General features: G+C 46.2%; 1 protein-coding gene across 2 annotated transcripts in view; it reads left to right on the top strand.

Annotated features, from left to right (window-relative positions):
• Positions 1-8,817, top strand: part of pkn1a (protein kinase N1a) — a 137,861-nt gene extending 129,044 nt beyond the window's left edge. For both annotated transcript variants that reach the window (XM_078429598.1, XM_078429599.1), the window contains one exon: positions 199-8,817. In XM_078429598.1, coding sequence (XP_078285724.1) covers positions 199-402 — 204 coding nt within the window. In that variant the 3' untranslated portion in view covers positions 403-8,817. The remainder of the gene's footprint in view (positions 1-198) is intronic.
• Positions 8,818-15,899: the final 7,082 nt, after the last annotated feature.

The following is a 15,899-nucleotide window of genomic DNA, read 5'->3' as shown; positions in this document are numbered from 1 at the left end:
GGCCGAATGGCCTACTCCTGCACCTATTTTCTATGTTTCTACACCAAAAATAGACATGAAGTTATGCGGCCATCATTAATTAGCCTTTCATTTTTTTGGAGAAAAGTTTCTCCCAATATTTCAAATGGATGTTGATTTTCCACTCTTATTTCCTACGCTGAAAATAACGCTGAACTCCTGGCTGCTTAAAATCCTCAGGAAATAGATTGGGAAGGCTTGCTGGCAAAGAGAGTGAAGCCGCCCTTCGTCCCCACCATCAAGGACCGGGAAGATGTCAGCAATTTTGATGAGGAATTTACAGCCGAAGAAGCAAAACTGACCCCTCCGAGGGAGCCCCGGATTCTCAGCGAGAACGAGCAGCTCATGTTCAGTGACTTTGATTACGTCTCTGATAACTGTTAATGTTGAGTGGCCTTCTTGTTCCAAGACTGGTGCGAGAGACTGGTTTCATATTTACAAAGCGTTAAGCCTTAAAAACAGCGGCAATGCGATGAATGCTCCGGATACAATTATTTGCCTTTTTTCCCCAAAAGTTTATATATATACAGGTGCTCCTCAACTTACGATGGGGTTACGTTCTGAGAAACCTGTTGTAAACCGAAAATATCGTACATCGAAATGCATTTAGTACACCTGATCAGGTGGCCGGAAGCGGGCTGCAGCTCGCTAGGGATAGTTGCCGTTTGCACCATCGCACAAAGACGAAATATCGCGAGTGGAAGCATCGTAAGCCGGGGAGCATCTGTGAATGAATGGTGTGTATTTCTTAGCACACTTTATACTTTTTAAAAGGCTTTTCAAAGTGAGATCTTGGAGGCAAACTGACCAGATGTACCAGGCACAGAGACCACCTTGTCAGTCTGCACTGTGTGCCGAGGATACTTGCAAGCCCCGCACATCCTCTCAGCAATTTGCACTGTCACTTTCCCCGTATGGAAGGTCCAAGATGTCCTGACCTAACATTTTCCCATTGTTTCTAGCAGGGCCGAGCATTCCACTCCCATCTTGCTTCCAGCGTTGCTTTCAGGGCCGGCACGGCGGCGCAGCGGTAGAGTTGCTGCCTCACAGCGCCAGGGACCCGGGTTCCATCCCGACCACGGGCGTTGTCTGTACGGAATTTGTACGTTCTCCCTGTGACCTGCGTGGGCTTTCTCCGAGATCTTCGGTTTCCTCCCACACTCCAAAGACGTACAGGTTTGTAGGTTAATTGGCTTGGCATAATTGTAAATTGTCCCTAGTGCGTGTAGGGTAGTGTAAGTGTGCAGGGATCGCTGGTTGGCGCAGACTCGGTGGGCCGAAGGGCCTGTTTCCGCACTGTATCGCTAAACTAAACTTGGCCTTGTTTCAGCTCATTAACAACACACCACACGCAGTGCTGACTGCGCCTTGTCTACCTTCTATCACACGCTCATCCTTCTAGAAAATGCGGCTTGTGGGGACTATGCAAGATCGGACATACAAGATGCATACAAAAGCCCTAGGGAGTATTGATGAACAGAGGGCTCTCAGTATACAAGTCCAAGGATTCGTAAACCACGGGGAGATAAAATTACAAAGATAGCATAAAGAATACATGTCTTCATTTGTCAGGACCTAGAATATAAGAGCAGGGAGGATATATACATTAGAAAACATTGAAAGGCACAAAGTGCTGGAGTAACTCAGTGGGTCAGGCAGCATCTGTGGAGAACACGGGCAGGTGATGTTTCACAGAGTGCTGGAGTAACTCAGCGGGTCAGGCAGCATCTGTGGAGAACACGGATGGGTGACGTTTCACAGAGTGCTGGAGTAACTCAGCGAGTCAGACATCATCTCTGGAGAACACGGATTGGTGATGTTTCCAGTCAGGCTGCTTCTTCGTCAGACTGATGCTGCCTGACCCACTGTTACTCCAGCACTCTGTGTCTTTTCTTGTCAACCAACATCTGTAGTTCTTTGTTTCTGCATTACAAAACATTGGTCAGGTCAGTGTTACCTCATAATAGCCATGCTGTGCAGTTCTGATCGCGGCCCGGTGGGAAGGAGGTGATTACGCTGGAGAAGGCTTGGACAGGATGCTGCCTGGGATGAAGTGTCATAGAAGGATACAGCACGGAAATAGGCCCCTCCAGTTGACATTGGGTCTGTGGAGCTGTGAGGCAGCGGCTCTACCACTATCTCATCTCTCAGTGCTGAGGAGAGGCTGCCTTTGCTTTCTTTGCAGGCTGAGGAGGCATTAGATCGAGTAGATAATAGGAAAGATATCTCAAATGATATCGGAGGCGTTTAAGACAAAAATCTGTAGGTTAAGGCAATGGGATGAGGTTTAGAGAGGAAGAACTCTCACCCGGAGAGTGGGATCTGGAACGCATTGCCTCAGAGGCTGGTGGAGGTGGAGCACCTGAATCGTCAAGGCAGAGAGATGGAGTGCTGGTATATGGATCTCGTGGCCAGGAACTTGATAGGTGGTGTGGATATTGTGGGCCGTATCACTTGTGCTGCATCACCTTCTGTTCTGCTGTACCCAGCTCCTTGTTCTTCACCAGTAATACTGCATGCTTGCTGTAGCGAGCTCTTTGCCAGTCACACTGTAGTGTCTCTGTACTGAACTCCTTGTTGCCCCCTCCTGCACACTATAATGTGGGCCTCAGGAGTTATGGGGAGAAAGCAGGAGAACGGGGTTAAGAGGGAAAAATAGATCAGCCATGATTGAATGGCGGAGTAGACTTGATGGGCCGAATGGCCTAATTGTGCTCCTATCAGTTATGAATTTAGGCATAGCAGGTCAGGCGAAATCAGTGGAAAGAGGAGCAGGGGTTAATGTTTGATAGAACAGTAACAACACTGGAGGCCATTTGGCCCATAGGAAATGCCTGATGCGTTGAGTGCATTTGGGGTGCATTAATCTCCCAAGACCAGATGGGATCTATACCAGGGTGGCTAAGTGAGGAAGAGAGAAAAACTGTAGATGGACACAAAATGCTGGAGTCACTCAGCAGGACAGGCAGCATCTCTGGAGCGAAGGAATGGGTGACGTTTTGGGTCGAAAAGATTGTGGCAGCTCTGAGGGAGATTTGAAGGAAGGGATCGGTGCTGGAACTTTTGCTGTTTGTGACTTAGAGTCATAGATTCATACAGCACAGAAACGGGCCCTTCAGCCCAACTTGCCCATGTTGATCAGGATGCCCCATCTACGCTAGTCGCACCTGCCCGCATTTGGCCCACATCCTTCAAAACCATTTCTATCCATGTACCTGTCCAAATGTCTCCCTCCCACTAGTCTTACTGTCTCAGACTGCGTTCTATCTTTGTCCCGCCCCCTCCCCTGACATCAGTCTGAAGAAGGGTCTAGACCAGAAATGTCACCCATTCTTTCTCTCCCAAGACGCTGCCTGTCCCGCTGAGTTACTGCAGCATTTTGTGTCTCCCTTCAAATGTCTTTTAAATTGGATGAGAATGTAGGTGAACTAATTAGTAATTTTGCAGACAACACAAAAACTGGTGGAGTTGTAGTAATGAAATAGGGTGTCCAAGAATACAGCGAGACCTAGATCAGTTGGAAAGTTGGGCAGAGTGGTGGCAAATGGATTTTAATCTAGACAAAATACATCTATGAAGGTATTTATTCACAAAATGCTGGAGTAACTCAGCAGGTCAGGCAGCATCTCAGGAGAGAAGGAATGGGTGACGTTTCGGGTCGAGACCCTTCTTCAGACTGAATAAATAAAAGGAGGTCATACATTTTGGGAAGTGAAGTTCTTGCAGGACACAGAGCAGATGCTAGCGACCTGAGGAATGTTGATGTACTGAGGAACCTCGGGGTACAGGTCCATATCTCCCTGAAAGTAGTGACACAGGTCTGTCTGGTGATGACAAGGGCATTTGATGCATGCTTTGATAGGCTGCGGAATTGAGTATAAAATATGGGATGTCATGTTGCAGCTGTACAAAACATCGATGAGATTGCACCTGAGAGGTTTTGTGGAGAGTGCCCTGAGGGACTCAAATCCCTATTATTTTATTCTTCACTGGAGTAGGACACCACGCCAGTTTTATTGTCCATCCCTAATTCCATTTAGAAACATGGAAAATAGGTGCAGGAGGAGGCCATTTGGCCCTTCGAGCCAGCGCCACCATTCATCGTGATCATGGCTGATCATCCACAATCAGTATCCCGTGCCTGCCTTCTCCCCATATTCCTTGATTCCGCTAGCCCCTAGAGCTCTATCTAACTCCGTTTTAAATTCATCCAGTGAATTGGCCTCCACTGCCGACTGTGGCAGAGAATCCCACAAATTTACAACTCTCTGGGTGAAAAAGTTTTTTCTCACCTCAGCTTTAATGGAAAAGTTTTTTCTCACCTCAGTTTTAACAGAGAAGTTGCACAAGGGTCATTCTTGGTCGGAGGTGACACCACGCCAGAGTGGAGGACAACAGAGCTCACGCCCTTCAGGGTTTCAGTGAACCAGACCACTGTTTATGGCAATAAGCAGAGGAGGCTGTTTTAGCTTCCATATTGGGGCTGAGAGTTGGTAAATAGGTGTAGTATAGATGGATATAGAGTAACTCAGCGGGTCAGGCAGCATCTCGGGAGAAAAGGAATAGGTGGTGTTTCGGGTCGAGACCCTTTTTCAGACTGAGGTATTTAGTACAGATATTGGTTTGATGGTCGGCATGAGCTTGTTGGGATGAAAGATCTGCTTCTATGCAATGGACCCCGTGACTTGAATTAAAGTCTTCATCTGCCGTGGTGGGATTGATCCTTGGGTCTCTGGATCTGTAGTCTGTATCTGCGGCCATCAATCCACTAACCTTGCCACTGTGCTCCTCTACAGACCTTCACTCTGCCCTGGGCTGCCCTCACTCTATGCTGTGCTGTGACTCTGAGCACATTATAGTGTCACCTTGCTGGACAGAGGGCCACCATTCCTAGTGTCAGCTTCCTCAGTTCACACGGTAGTCATCTTGTTCTAGTCCTGCTGACGTTATGTATAAATTTCTACGCCTAAAACAAATATAGATCAATGCACTGGAGTGGCCAGACTGCTAGATGTTCAGTTTCTCTCTGAACCCATAAACCGAGCCGTTTCGCTGCTGCCACGTGGAGAATGCCTGGTTCCAATCACACATTTGTGCAGCAGCTGTATGAAGTGAACAATAAATAGCAGCTTCAAGCTGTGCGAGATTTTGCCTCCTCCTGGTAGACCAAGTTCATCAGTTCCACTCTTTCCCCATAATCCTGCAGATTCTTCTCTCTCCACTCATCCGGTTCCCTTTTAAAAGCTCCGACTGCCTTCATTTCCACCAGAAGGGGCAGTGAATTCCACATCTGCTGCCCTTGGCATGAAAGTACATCTCACATTCTTGAGTCGTACAGGGCAGAAACAGGCCCTTTGGCCCACTGAGACCATGCCAACTACCGAGTACCGTTTACACTAATCCTACACTGATCCCACTTTATTTTCCCTGTATTCCCCTCAACTCTACCTTCCTATTAGTTGTAACCTTACTGGCCAAACTTTTAAATCTGGGACCACACGTTGAATCATCTTCAAATTGAAACTATTACTTTTTCATGCATTATAGAAACTTGTCAAATCTTGATAGATTGATGCTTTATTGTCACATGTATTTGGTACAGTGAAATTCTTTGGTTTACAAACAATTCATGTTTGCAAAGAGTCTCCATGTGTAGGGTGGCGACGAAGTCACAATATATTCAATATTCAAAGTATTCAATATATTCGCGATGGCCCCTCTTCTCGGCCCACCCCCCACCAGGTCCCTCTTAGTTCGCAACGCCCCCCCCACCCCCACACTGAGTCTCTCGTTGTTCCCTCTTGTAATTTTCTGCACTCCAAGACGAACAATGCTGGCAAACTATTTTAGCAGCAGGAATATCTCAATCTTGGAATCGTTCAAGTTAATGTTTTCCACTCCCCCCCCTGGGATCTGTACTTGCTTCGGAGAGTGCAGTGACCAGAATGAGTGACCAGTTTTCCAGTTGTGGCCTAACCAGTGGTTTGTACGTCCCTCTGGCCTTTTGTAGTTTGTGAATCGTGTGATTGCATGCGCTCAGCTCACCTCTCACCATGTTCTGGCACGTCCAAGCATTTATTTACAGGTTCATTCAGGTGCTGCTGTTCCAGCATATCTCTTAAACCTGTGCCGTCCAATGTTGCCTCTCTTTAAGCCAAACGCCTTGCAAATTTTACCGCATACTCCATTGTCCAGTGTGTATAACGGTAGTGTGTGTGTGTGTATATATATATATATATATATACACACATACACACACACATACACACACAAACACACACTTAACTCTTATACATACTGGACAATGGAGTATGGGGTAAAATATATATTTATATTTGTGTGTGTATGTGCGCCACAATGACGCAGCTGGTAGAACTGCTACTTCACAGTGCAGAGGCCCAGGTTCAATCCTGATCCTGGGAGCTGTCTGTGTGGAGTACGCACATTCTTTCTATGGTCATGTGGGTTTCCTCCCCTATCCCAAGGATGTGCATGTTTGTGGGTTAATTGACCCCTCTAAGTCCCCTCCAGTGTGTGGGGAGTGGATGAGAACGAGTGTGAACGGGTGATAGACGGTCGGCATGGACCCGGTGGGCCGAAGGGTCTGGTTTTCATGCTGTATCTCTAAACTAAACCAGGTGTGGTTCTAGCATTGACTCTGGGGAACACCACAGTCTCCTAGTTGCATAAGACAACCACTTACCACTACTGACTGCTTTCAGCCTTAAAATGTTATCAGGTCGCTCTATCACTCTTTTGAGTTCAGTTTTGCTCGTGTAACTTTGTGAAATATCTCATAGAAATCTGTGTAAACAATCACTGCTGATTTTCCTGCAGCAACTTCAATCAGGTTAGTCAAACACAGCTTGCCTTTAACAAACCTGTGCTGGATCTCGTGTCTTCTCAAATGTCTCCATGTGCCTTTTGCTGTCTCCCTGGTCGTTGTTTTTATATGTTTCGCCACAACTGAGATGAGTTTGACTGATCCACAGTTGCCTGACTGAATAGTTCTCACTTTTCAACCCTGTGGCACCTTTCTCCGGTCAGGGGAGGATTGAAAGGTTGTGCGAGCTGTCCCTAAACAACCTCCACTGAACTCCCTCAGGAACTGAGTTTGCATCCTACATTAACCAGGTGACTTGTTTAGGGATAGCTCGCCTTTCTAAAACTTAGCAGTTGTCACCCCACACACATTTGAGCCAAGCCGTCAGTTTATATAGAAGGAACACTTTGTTTACATCAATCAGTGCTATCCGTCCCCTGTACATTCTCCCTGACTGTTTACACACCTACAGGAGCTGCCCTTCTGTTTACCATCACGTTCTTATCATAATCTCGGGGGGGGTTTGCCACTTCGCTTCTCCTCTTAAATTACAGCACCATCATATACTTTTGTTTTCTTGCATCATCCACTCTGACACTTCTTCTCCAGGAGCCTTGGCTTCCCTACTTCCCCCCAGTTATTTGAATGTATTTAGCTTGTGCCTGAAGCATCGGTTCATCCATTGCTCCTCCACACTTTTACCTGCTAATATTTGGTCCCACTATATCTTTGATGGATCCTTGCTCATCCTGTGGACGTTAGACCTCCTCCAATGTACAGGTTGTATTTCTGAGTGTCCCCTGTCCCTCTATTCCCTTTTGATTGATACTTTATCACGTGTGACAAGGCACAGTGAAATTCTTTGTTTTGCGTACCATACGCAAAGTACGCAAAGAGTATAGGATGCCCACAAAGTTACGAAGCCTTCTGCAATCCAAGGAATAATGTCCTAGCTGGCCCAATGACTCCCTATAGCTCAGGTCCTTGAGTCCTGCCAACATCCTTGTAAATCTTCACTGCACTCTTTCCAGCTTAATAGCATCCATGAAGATTCAACATCTTTTCTATGATAGAAAATGGATTCCCAATAGACAATAGACAGTAGGTGCAGGAGTAGGCCATTCGGCCCTTCGAGCCAGCACCACCATTCAATGTGATCCTGGCTGATCGTTCTCAATCATTACCCCGTTCCTGCCTTCTCCCCATACCCCCTGACTCCGCTATCCTTAAGAGCTCTATCTAGCTCTCTCTTGAATTCCCAAAGTTTATTTGATGATTGCTGCTCCTCAAATGTTCCCTACTGACAATATTTTTCACAGATCCCCAAGAACTAAGTGTAACAAAGCTTCTTTCCTGATTGGGGGTCAAGGAGGTTTTCCGAAGTGCATTTCTTCTAAGACTATTGTAATCATTTCTCTATCGAGACTCCCCATTTTGCTGGAATCATGTCGCAAGAGTAAGCCACTTTGTTGCTCAAACCTGCTCCAGTGTCACTCTGAATACATGTCACTAATTATTATAGATGTTACTTTGAAATGAGCCAACGGGTGGGAAATGGTGTATTTTGAAGGATTTTCTAGTTATCTTTTGTGAGTCAAATGGTCTGAATATGATCTCAGATCCAGCGAACTGAACTGCCTGTGTCTTTCCATGAAACGTCAGCCATTGCTTGGTCAGCCACAAAGAAAACATGGACCACTTCAAATGAGGTTATCAGAGGAACAGATTTGACTGAAGGCCTCAGGCCTGAACATGCTACTGAAGTACGGAAGGGTTGCTGAAGCTGTTAGTATTACTTTTCACTTCATGGGTTTTTTTCTCTCATTTGTACCAATAGCATAGCTTATTTAGGAAATTTGACTATTTTGTATGGATAGAAAGGTGTATTTTTTAAAAAGAGTCATTTTGTTATAAATAGCATTTTGTTGTTCTTTGTGTTATTTTACCAGATGTTTGATGTCTCTGAATAAGATGCTTTAGCCCACTGTGGAGTCTGGTGTCTGTTTATTTAAACCTCACCCGGAGTCAACTTCAATGCCAATTAGATATTTAAACGGTTGTCTAGTTATCTGCGTGTGAAACTCAGCCTTGCACACTGGTAATGTGAGGCAGTGACAAGCTATGTGTAGTAGGAGACTCCAGTAAGCATTCAAGATTCCAAGGTCAAGATCAATTTATTTATTGTCACATGCACCAAATAAGGTACTGTGAAATTTGAGTTACCGTACAGCCATACTAAGTGAAAAGCAAGACACGCAGCCACATAAAATAAAATTTAACTTAAACATCCACCACAGCGGATTCCACATTCCTCACTGTGATGGAAGGTAATAAAGTTCAATCACCTTCCTCTTTGTTCACCCGCGGTCGGGGCTGTTGAACCGTCCGCAGCCGACGTCCAAAGCCCTCGCCTCGGGACGATCGAAACTCCCGCGTCGAGACGGTTGAAAACTCTCCGCGGCGTGGAGCTCCCGAGTGGGCCCCTTCTTACCAGAGACTGCGGGCTTCACGGTGTTAAAGTCCACAGGCCCCGCGGTTGGAGCTCTCCACAGTCGATCCCCGTCAAAGGATGGCAGCTCCGCGATGTTACGGTCCGTGTCGCGCCCGTGGTTTGAAGCGACGGGCCGGTCTCCAGGAAAGGCCGCCAACTCCTCGATGTTAGGCCGCAGTGGAGGCGGAGATACGATACGGGGAAAAATCGCTTCTCCGTTGAGGTAAGAGATTGAAAAAAAGTTTCCCCCCACCCCCTACATAAAACAAAACAAGGAACACTAAAACATACTTTTAACACATACTTAAAATAACAAAAAACAAAAGAAAGGACAGACTGACTGTTTGCGAGGCAGCCAGTGCTGGTGGCGCCACCCGGTGGTTTCAAGCAACCTGTGCGGAGAGTTCAATCCAGGCCTGTGGGGTGCAGTGTGGAGCAAGACAATGCACCAGTGAACTTTACAGTAAAACTCTGATAACCTGGGGCTTTGGTGGTGCTGGATTAACAGGTTTTGTGTTCCAGAATAATACTGCAGAATAATACTCCAAAATGCTTTTAATTCGTTTGTTTTATAGACAATAGGTGCAGGAGGAGGCCATTCGGCCCTTCGAGCCAGCACCGCCAATCAATGTGATCATGGCTGATCATTCTCAATCAGTACCCCGTTCCTGCCGTCTCCCCATCCCCCTGACTCCGCTATCCTTAAGAGCTCTATCCAGCTCTCTCTTGAATGCAGAGAATTGGCCTCCACTACCTTCTGAGACAGAGAATTCCACAGATTCACAACTCTCTGACTGAAAAAGTTTGTCCTCATCTCCGTTCTAAATGGCCTACCCCTTATTCTTAAACTGTGGCCCCTTGTTCTGGACTCCCCCAACATTGGGAACACGTTTCCTGCCTCTAACGTGTCCAACCCCTTAATAATCTTATACGTTTCGATAAGATCTCCTCTCATCCTTCTAAATTCCAGTGTATACAAGCCTAGTCGCTCCAGTCTTTCAACATATGACAGTCCCGCCATTCCAGGAATTAACCTAGTAAACCTACGCTGCACGCCCACAATAGCAAGAATATAAAAGATGTCACACTGTAACACAGGCGGCGCACAGTGGCACAGGGCCAGAGACCTGGGTTCCATCCTGACTACGGGTGCTGTCTGTACAGAGTTTGTACGTTCTGCCCGTGACTCTGTGGGTTTTCTCCGGCTGCTCCGGTTTCCTCCCACACTCCAAAGACGTACGGGTTTGTAGGTTAATTGGCTTGGTAAAATCGTAAATTGTGCCTAGTGTGTGCTAGTGTAATGGGGATCGCTGGTCGACGCAGACTCAGTGGGCCAAAGGGCCTGTTTCCGTGCTGTTTCTCTAAATTAAACAATAAAAGTTTAGCGAACTTGGTTAATATAAAGGAAGCATGGGAAATAGGCCCCTCGGAAGTGAAGGGACCAAGCGGGAGGGTGGGGGCGGGAAGTAAGGGTCGACATAGGCACAGGGACAAGAGGAAGGGTGGGGCGAGTGGATGAGATAGCGAGGTCAAGTCAAGTCAAGTCAATTTTATTTGTATAGCACATTTAAAAACAACCCACGTTGACCAAAGTGCTGTACATCTGATTAGGTACTAAGGAAAAAAAATGAAACATACAGTAGCACGCAAACAGTTCACAGCGCCTCCTCAATGAGCCTCAAACGCTAGGGAGGTCACACCAAACATCTGGTGAGCCCGATGTCTTACCACTGGGGCTTCGGTATGGTCGGTGGTAGATTGCCAGAGCTTTACTGGACACTGTGGCGCAGCGGTAGAGTTGCTGCCTTGCAGCGAATGCAGCACCGGAGACTCGGGTTCGATCCTGACTACGGGTGCCGTCTGTACGGAGTTTGTACGTTCTCCCCGTGACCTGCGTGGGTTTTAGATTTAGATTTTTTTTTTCGAGATCTCCGAGATCTTCGGTTTCCTCCCACACTCCAAAGACGTACAGGTTAATTGACTGGGTAAATGTTTTTTTAAAATTGTCCGTAGTGTGTGTAGGATGGTGTTAACGTGCGGGGATCGCTGGGTGGCGCGGACTCGGTGGGCCGAAGGGCCTGTTTCCGCGCTGTATCTCTAAAATCTAAAAGTAAAATCTAAAAACCAGGAGTCTCAGACCTGTGTCCCATGACTGTGGCACCAGATCTCAGTGTCCTGCAGGCAAAAAAAATTGGAGATGCTGAAAATATGAAATGAGCTCAAAAAATATTGGAAACGGGCAGCATCCGTGAATGAAAACCAACATTACAAGGTGAGGATCATTCATCAGAACTGAGAAAATGAGTAAACGTGTTTAAATTGCGGAGAAGGGGGTTATGAAGAAAATCATCCGTGTTCAGGCAGAGGAACGAATCCATACGACTATTGGTACCATGCCAGATGAAAGATAAAGTGGTATTCCTTGAGGTTTCAATGGACTCAGACTTATGAATCATGCCTTGTACATTCTCATCCAAATCATCAGCAGAGAAGACAACCAGAAATGGGTCACAACTCCAATCCATGAAGTATATGACTTATTACAGGCCTCCAGCCTTAAAAGCAACCTTCCATCACCACTCTCTGCTTCCTAACATTAAGCCAATTCTGTATCCAATTAGCTACTTGACCCTGGATCCTATGCAATCTAACCTTTCATAGAAGCTTAGCTTTTGGACCATAAAGTCCATAACAACTATGCCTACAGCCCTGTCCTCATTCACCTCCTTTGTTACGTAAACATTTAACAGTACAGCATAAAAATCAGCCTGAAGAAGGGCCTCGACCCGAAATGTCACCCATTCCTTCTCTCCAGAGATGCTGCCTGATCCACTGAATTACTCCAGCCATTTTGTGTCAACATAAGAATAGGCCCTTTGGCCCACGATGTCTGTGCCAAACATGTCAAGTAAAATTTATCTGCTCAGATTACAGGTGCCCCATAACCCCCATCCCCTGCATATCAACGTGCCCGTCTAAAAGCCTCTTCAGTGCTACCACCATCTACCACCATGCTACCATTGTGTCTGCTTCCACCACCATCATTGACAGTGTATTTCAGAAACCCATAAGTCTGATAAAAAACACCCCACACATCTATACACTTCCCCCCCCTGACATAAAAGCTATGCACTCGTCTTTGACATGTCTACCCTGCAAAAGGTTCTGACTGTCTACCCCATCTATGGGTCTCATAATTTTATTAACTTCTATCAGGCTGCCCTTCATTCTCCTAACACACCAGGGAAAACAATCCAAGTTTATCCAACCTCTCCTTACAGTTAATAGCCTCTAATCCAGAAGGCATCCTTGTAAACATCTTCTCCAATGCCTCCACTTCCTTCCAGTAATGGAGCAACTAGAACTACACACAATGCTCCAACTGTGGCCAAACCAAAGTTTTATAAAGCTTCAATTTGACGTCCTGGCTCTTATACTCAATGTGCTGACTGATGAAGGTAAGCATGTGATATGCCTTCAGTGACACTTTCAACGAATTAAGGATCGGAACCCCAACCCCACGGTAGCGCAGCGGTAGAGTTGCTGCTTTACAGCGAATGCAGCGCCGGAGACTCAGGTTCGATCCTGACTACGGGCGCCGTCTGTACGGAGTTTGTACGTTCTCCCCGTGACCTGCGTGGGTTTTCTCCGAGATCTTCGGTTTCCTCCCACACTCCAAAGACGTACAGGTATGTAGGTTAATTGGCTGGGTAAATGTAAAAATTGTCCCTAGTGGGTGTAGGATAGTGTTAATGTGCGGGGATCGCTGGGCGGCGCGGACTTGGTGGGCCGAAGGGCCTGTTTCCGCGCTGTATATATATGATATGATATGATATCAATGCCGTTAAGGGTCTTATCATCAACTTTATATCTTCCCCTTTAATTCAACCTCCAAAAGTGCAACATCCCACACTTGTTTGGATTAAACTCCATCTACCATCTCTCTGCTAATTTCTGTGGTTGTCTATGTCCTGTTTACAACCTTCCTCACAGTCCCCATCTCCAGCAATGTCGGGTGTCATCTGCAAACGTACTAACGACCTGTCTATTATTTACGTCCAAGTCATTTAAAAACATCACACACAACAGAGGTTCCAGCACAGATCCCTGTCGAACTCCACTGGTCACAGACCCGCAACAAGAATAACACACTCCACAACTCTCTGTCTTCGATGAGTAAGCCAATTCTGAATCCATACGTCCCGTGCATCTTAATCTTCTAAATCAGCTGACCATGGAGAGCTTTATCAAATGTTTGACTAAAATTAATGTAGACAACATCCACCGCCCTAACCTCATTGATCACCTCAAAAAATTAAAGTCCGGAAGACACAACTTGCTGCGTACAAAACCATGTTGAATGTCTACATGACCTAACCTTTACCTTCTTGGCCTCTCCACCTGCTGGCCTACTATGGTTCCCACCACCCTTCCACGCTAGTTTAAACCCTCCCCAGTAGCACAAGCAAACCTTCCTGCAATGGTATTGGTGCCCTTCCAGGGGGGCGAATCTGCTCCTATAACCTGTATCTGATGATTATTCGAGGGATGTTGGAGAAGGAAGAAGGAGAAGAGTTTAGATAGACAGGTACTTGAATGAGCAGGGCATAGAGGGATATTGAAATATGGTAGACCAGGGCAATTAGTATAATAATGAAAATAATAACTTTATTTATATAGCACTTTTCATGCAATTGAGTGCAGCCCAAAGGGCTTTCCACAAAATCAAACACATGCGTAAACAAAAATACAATTAAAGACATAGGTTGTCAATAGCATACAAAGCACAGATTTATATAAAAATATAAAATGCAAAATATTAAATTGAGTGTAAAAAGACAAACGAAGTAAAATCAGTTAAAAGCTTGATTAAAAAGATATGTTTATAATAGTCATCAAAGATGTGGGCCTAAGGGACTGTTTCTATGTTGTACAACTCATGACATTACAATTCAATTTCTCCATATTTTAATCTACACAAGCTTGCCTACACTCATTTTTATATATTTTAAACTTTATTCATAAACATATATACAAGACATACACAATACTGCGTAGCTTTTTTACATTCACAGTGTCATCCAGGTGTATTACATTCTATTTACAAAGTACCAATGCTACTCGTGGTCTTTTTGAACACACCCCTCCAGTGATTGAGAGACTGTGACACGGCCCGAAAAGAGACACGAGGTGCTGGAGTAACTCAGGAGGTCAGGCAGCATCCCTGGAGCAAATGGTTAGGTGACTTTTCGGGTGGGGTCCCTTCATAAGTGATAAGAGCAGACTTGGGCCATTCGGCCCATCAAGTCCACTCCGCCATTCAATCATGGCTGATCTATCTCTCCCTCTCAACTCCATTCTCCTGCCTTCTCCCCATAACCCCTCACACCCATACTAATCAAAAATCTATCTCTGCCTTAAAAATATCCATTAACTTGGCCTCCACAGCCTTCTATGGCTAATAATTCCACAGATTCACCACCCTCTGACTAAAGATATTCCTCCTCATCTCCTTTCTAAAGGTATGGCCTTTTACTCAGAGGCCGTGAGCTCTGGTCCTAGATTCTCCTACTGGTGGAAACATCCTCTCCACATCCACTCTATCCAAGCCTTGCACTATTCTGTACGTTTCAATGAGGTCCCCCCTCCTTCTAAACGCCAGCGAGTGGAGGCCCGGTGCCGTCAAACGCTCATCTTATGTTAACCCATATTCAGACTTCAATATAGACACAAAATGCTGGAGTAACTCAGCGGGTCAGGCAGCATGACTGAAGAGTGACCAGGTTGGTGTACATTTGGTGGTGTTGGGAAGGATGTTCCACTCTGGGATAGTCCATGGATATAGACAGTGACTGTAGGTAGCTATTTTTGTTTGCTCTAATTCGAGTAGAAATGAAGTGACCTGAGGATTGTCTTGTAAATTGCTGGGTATTGGATTGAATGAAGTGAGATATGTTACTGGGAATGATGCCATGAGCCACTTTGTAGACAGTACATAAGAGAAGGAATGGGTGGCATTTCAGGGCGAGACCCTTCTTCAGTCTGCCCCGCTCATTCAAACTCTCCCCTGGCTGTCTCTCTAATCGGCATGATCTTGTCACGGCACGGGTGCCTCTTCGCTCCCCTCCTGCTGTCCACAGCCCCAGGCCGTGGCGGACCGTCTGCTGCCAGCCGCCGCCCCGGCAACCTGTCCCACTCGGTGCCTTCTCCGTGGTCACAGTGAAACGTGGCAACTTCAACAGCCTGACCGCGGGAGAAGACGGCAGGGGAAGAGAAAAGACATTCTGGCCTTCCATCACAGTGAGGAGGTGACTGGAGGGTCTCACTGTGATGGATGTTTCTTTTTGTTTTGTTTTGTTTTTGTGATTGTGTGTGAAATTGTTCATTTTTATTGCTCTATTGCTGGACTGTGGTTGACCTTTCATTTCACTGCACATCTTGTATGTGTACGTGACAAATAGACTTGACTTGACTTGCCATGGCGGGTCCGCGCCCAATGTCGTCCCCCGGCCGTTGCCATGGCCGTGGCCGGTCCGCGCCCAATGTCGTCCCCCCTGCCGTTGCCAT

This window comes from Rhinoraja longicauda, chromosome 37, assembly GCF_053455715.1.
Source record: "Rhinoraja longicauda isolate Sanriku21f chromosome 37, sRhiLon1.1, whole genome shotgun sequence".
NCBI lineage: Eukaryota > Metazoa > Chordata > Chondrichthyes > Rajiformes > Arhynchobatidae > Rhinoraja > Rhinoraja longicauda.
This window is presented reverse-complemented; position numbering and strand designations above follow the sequence as displayed.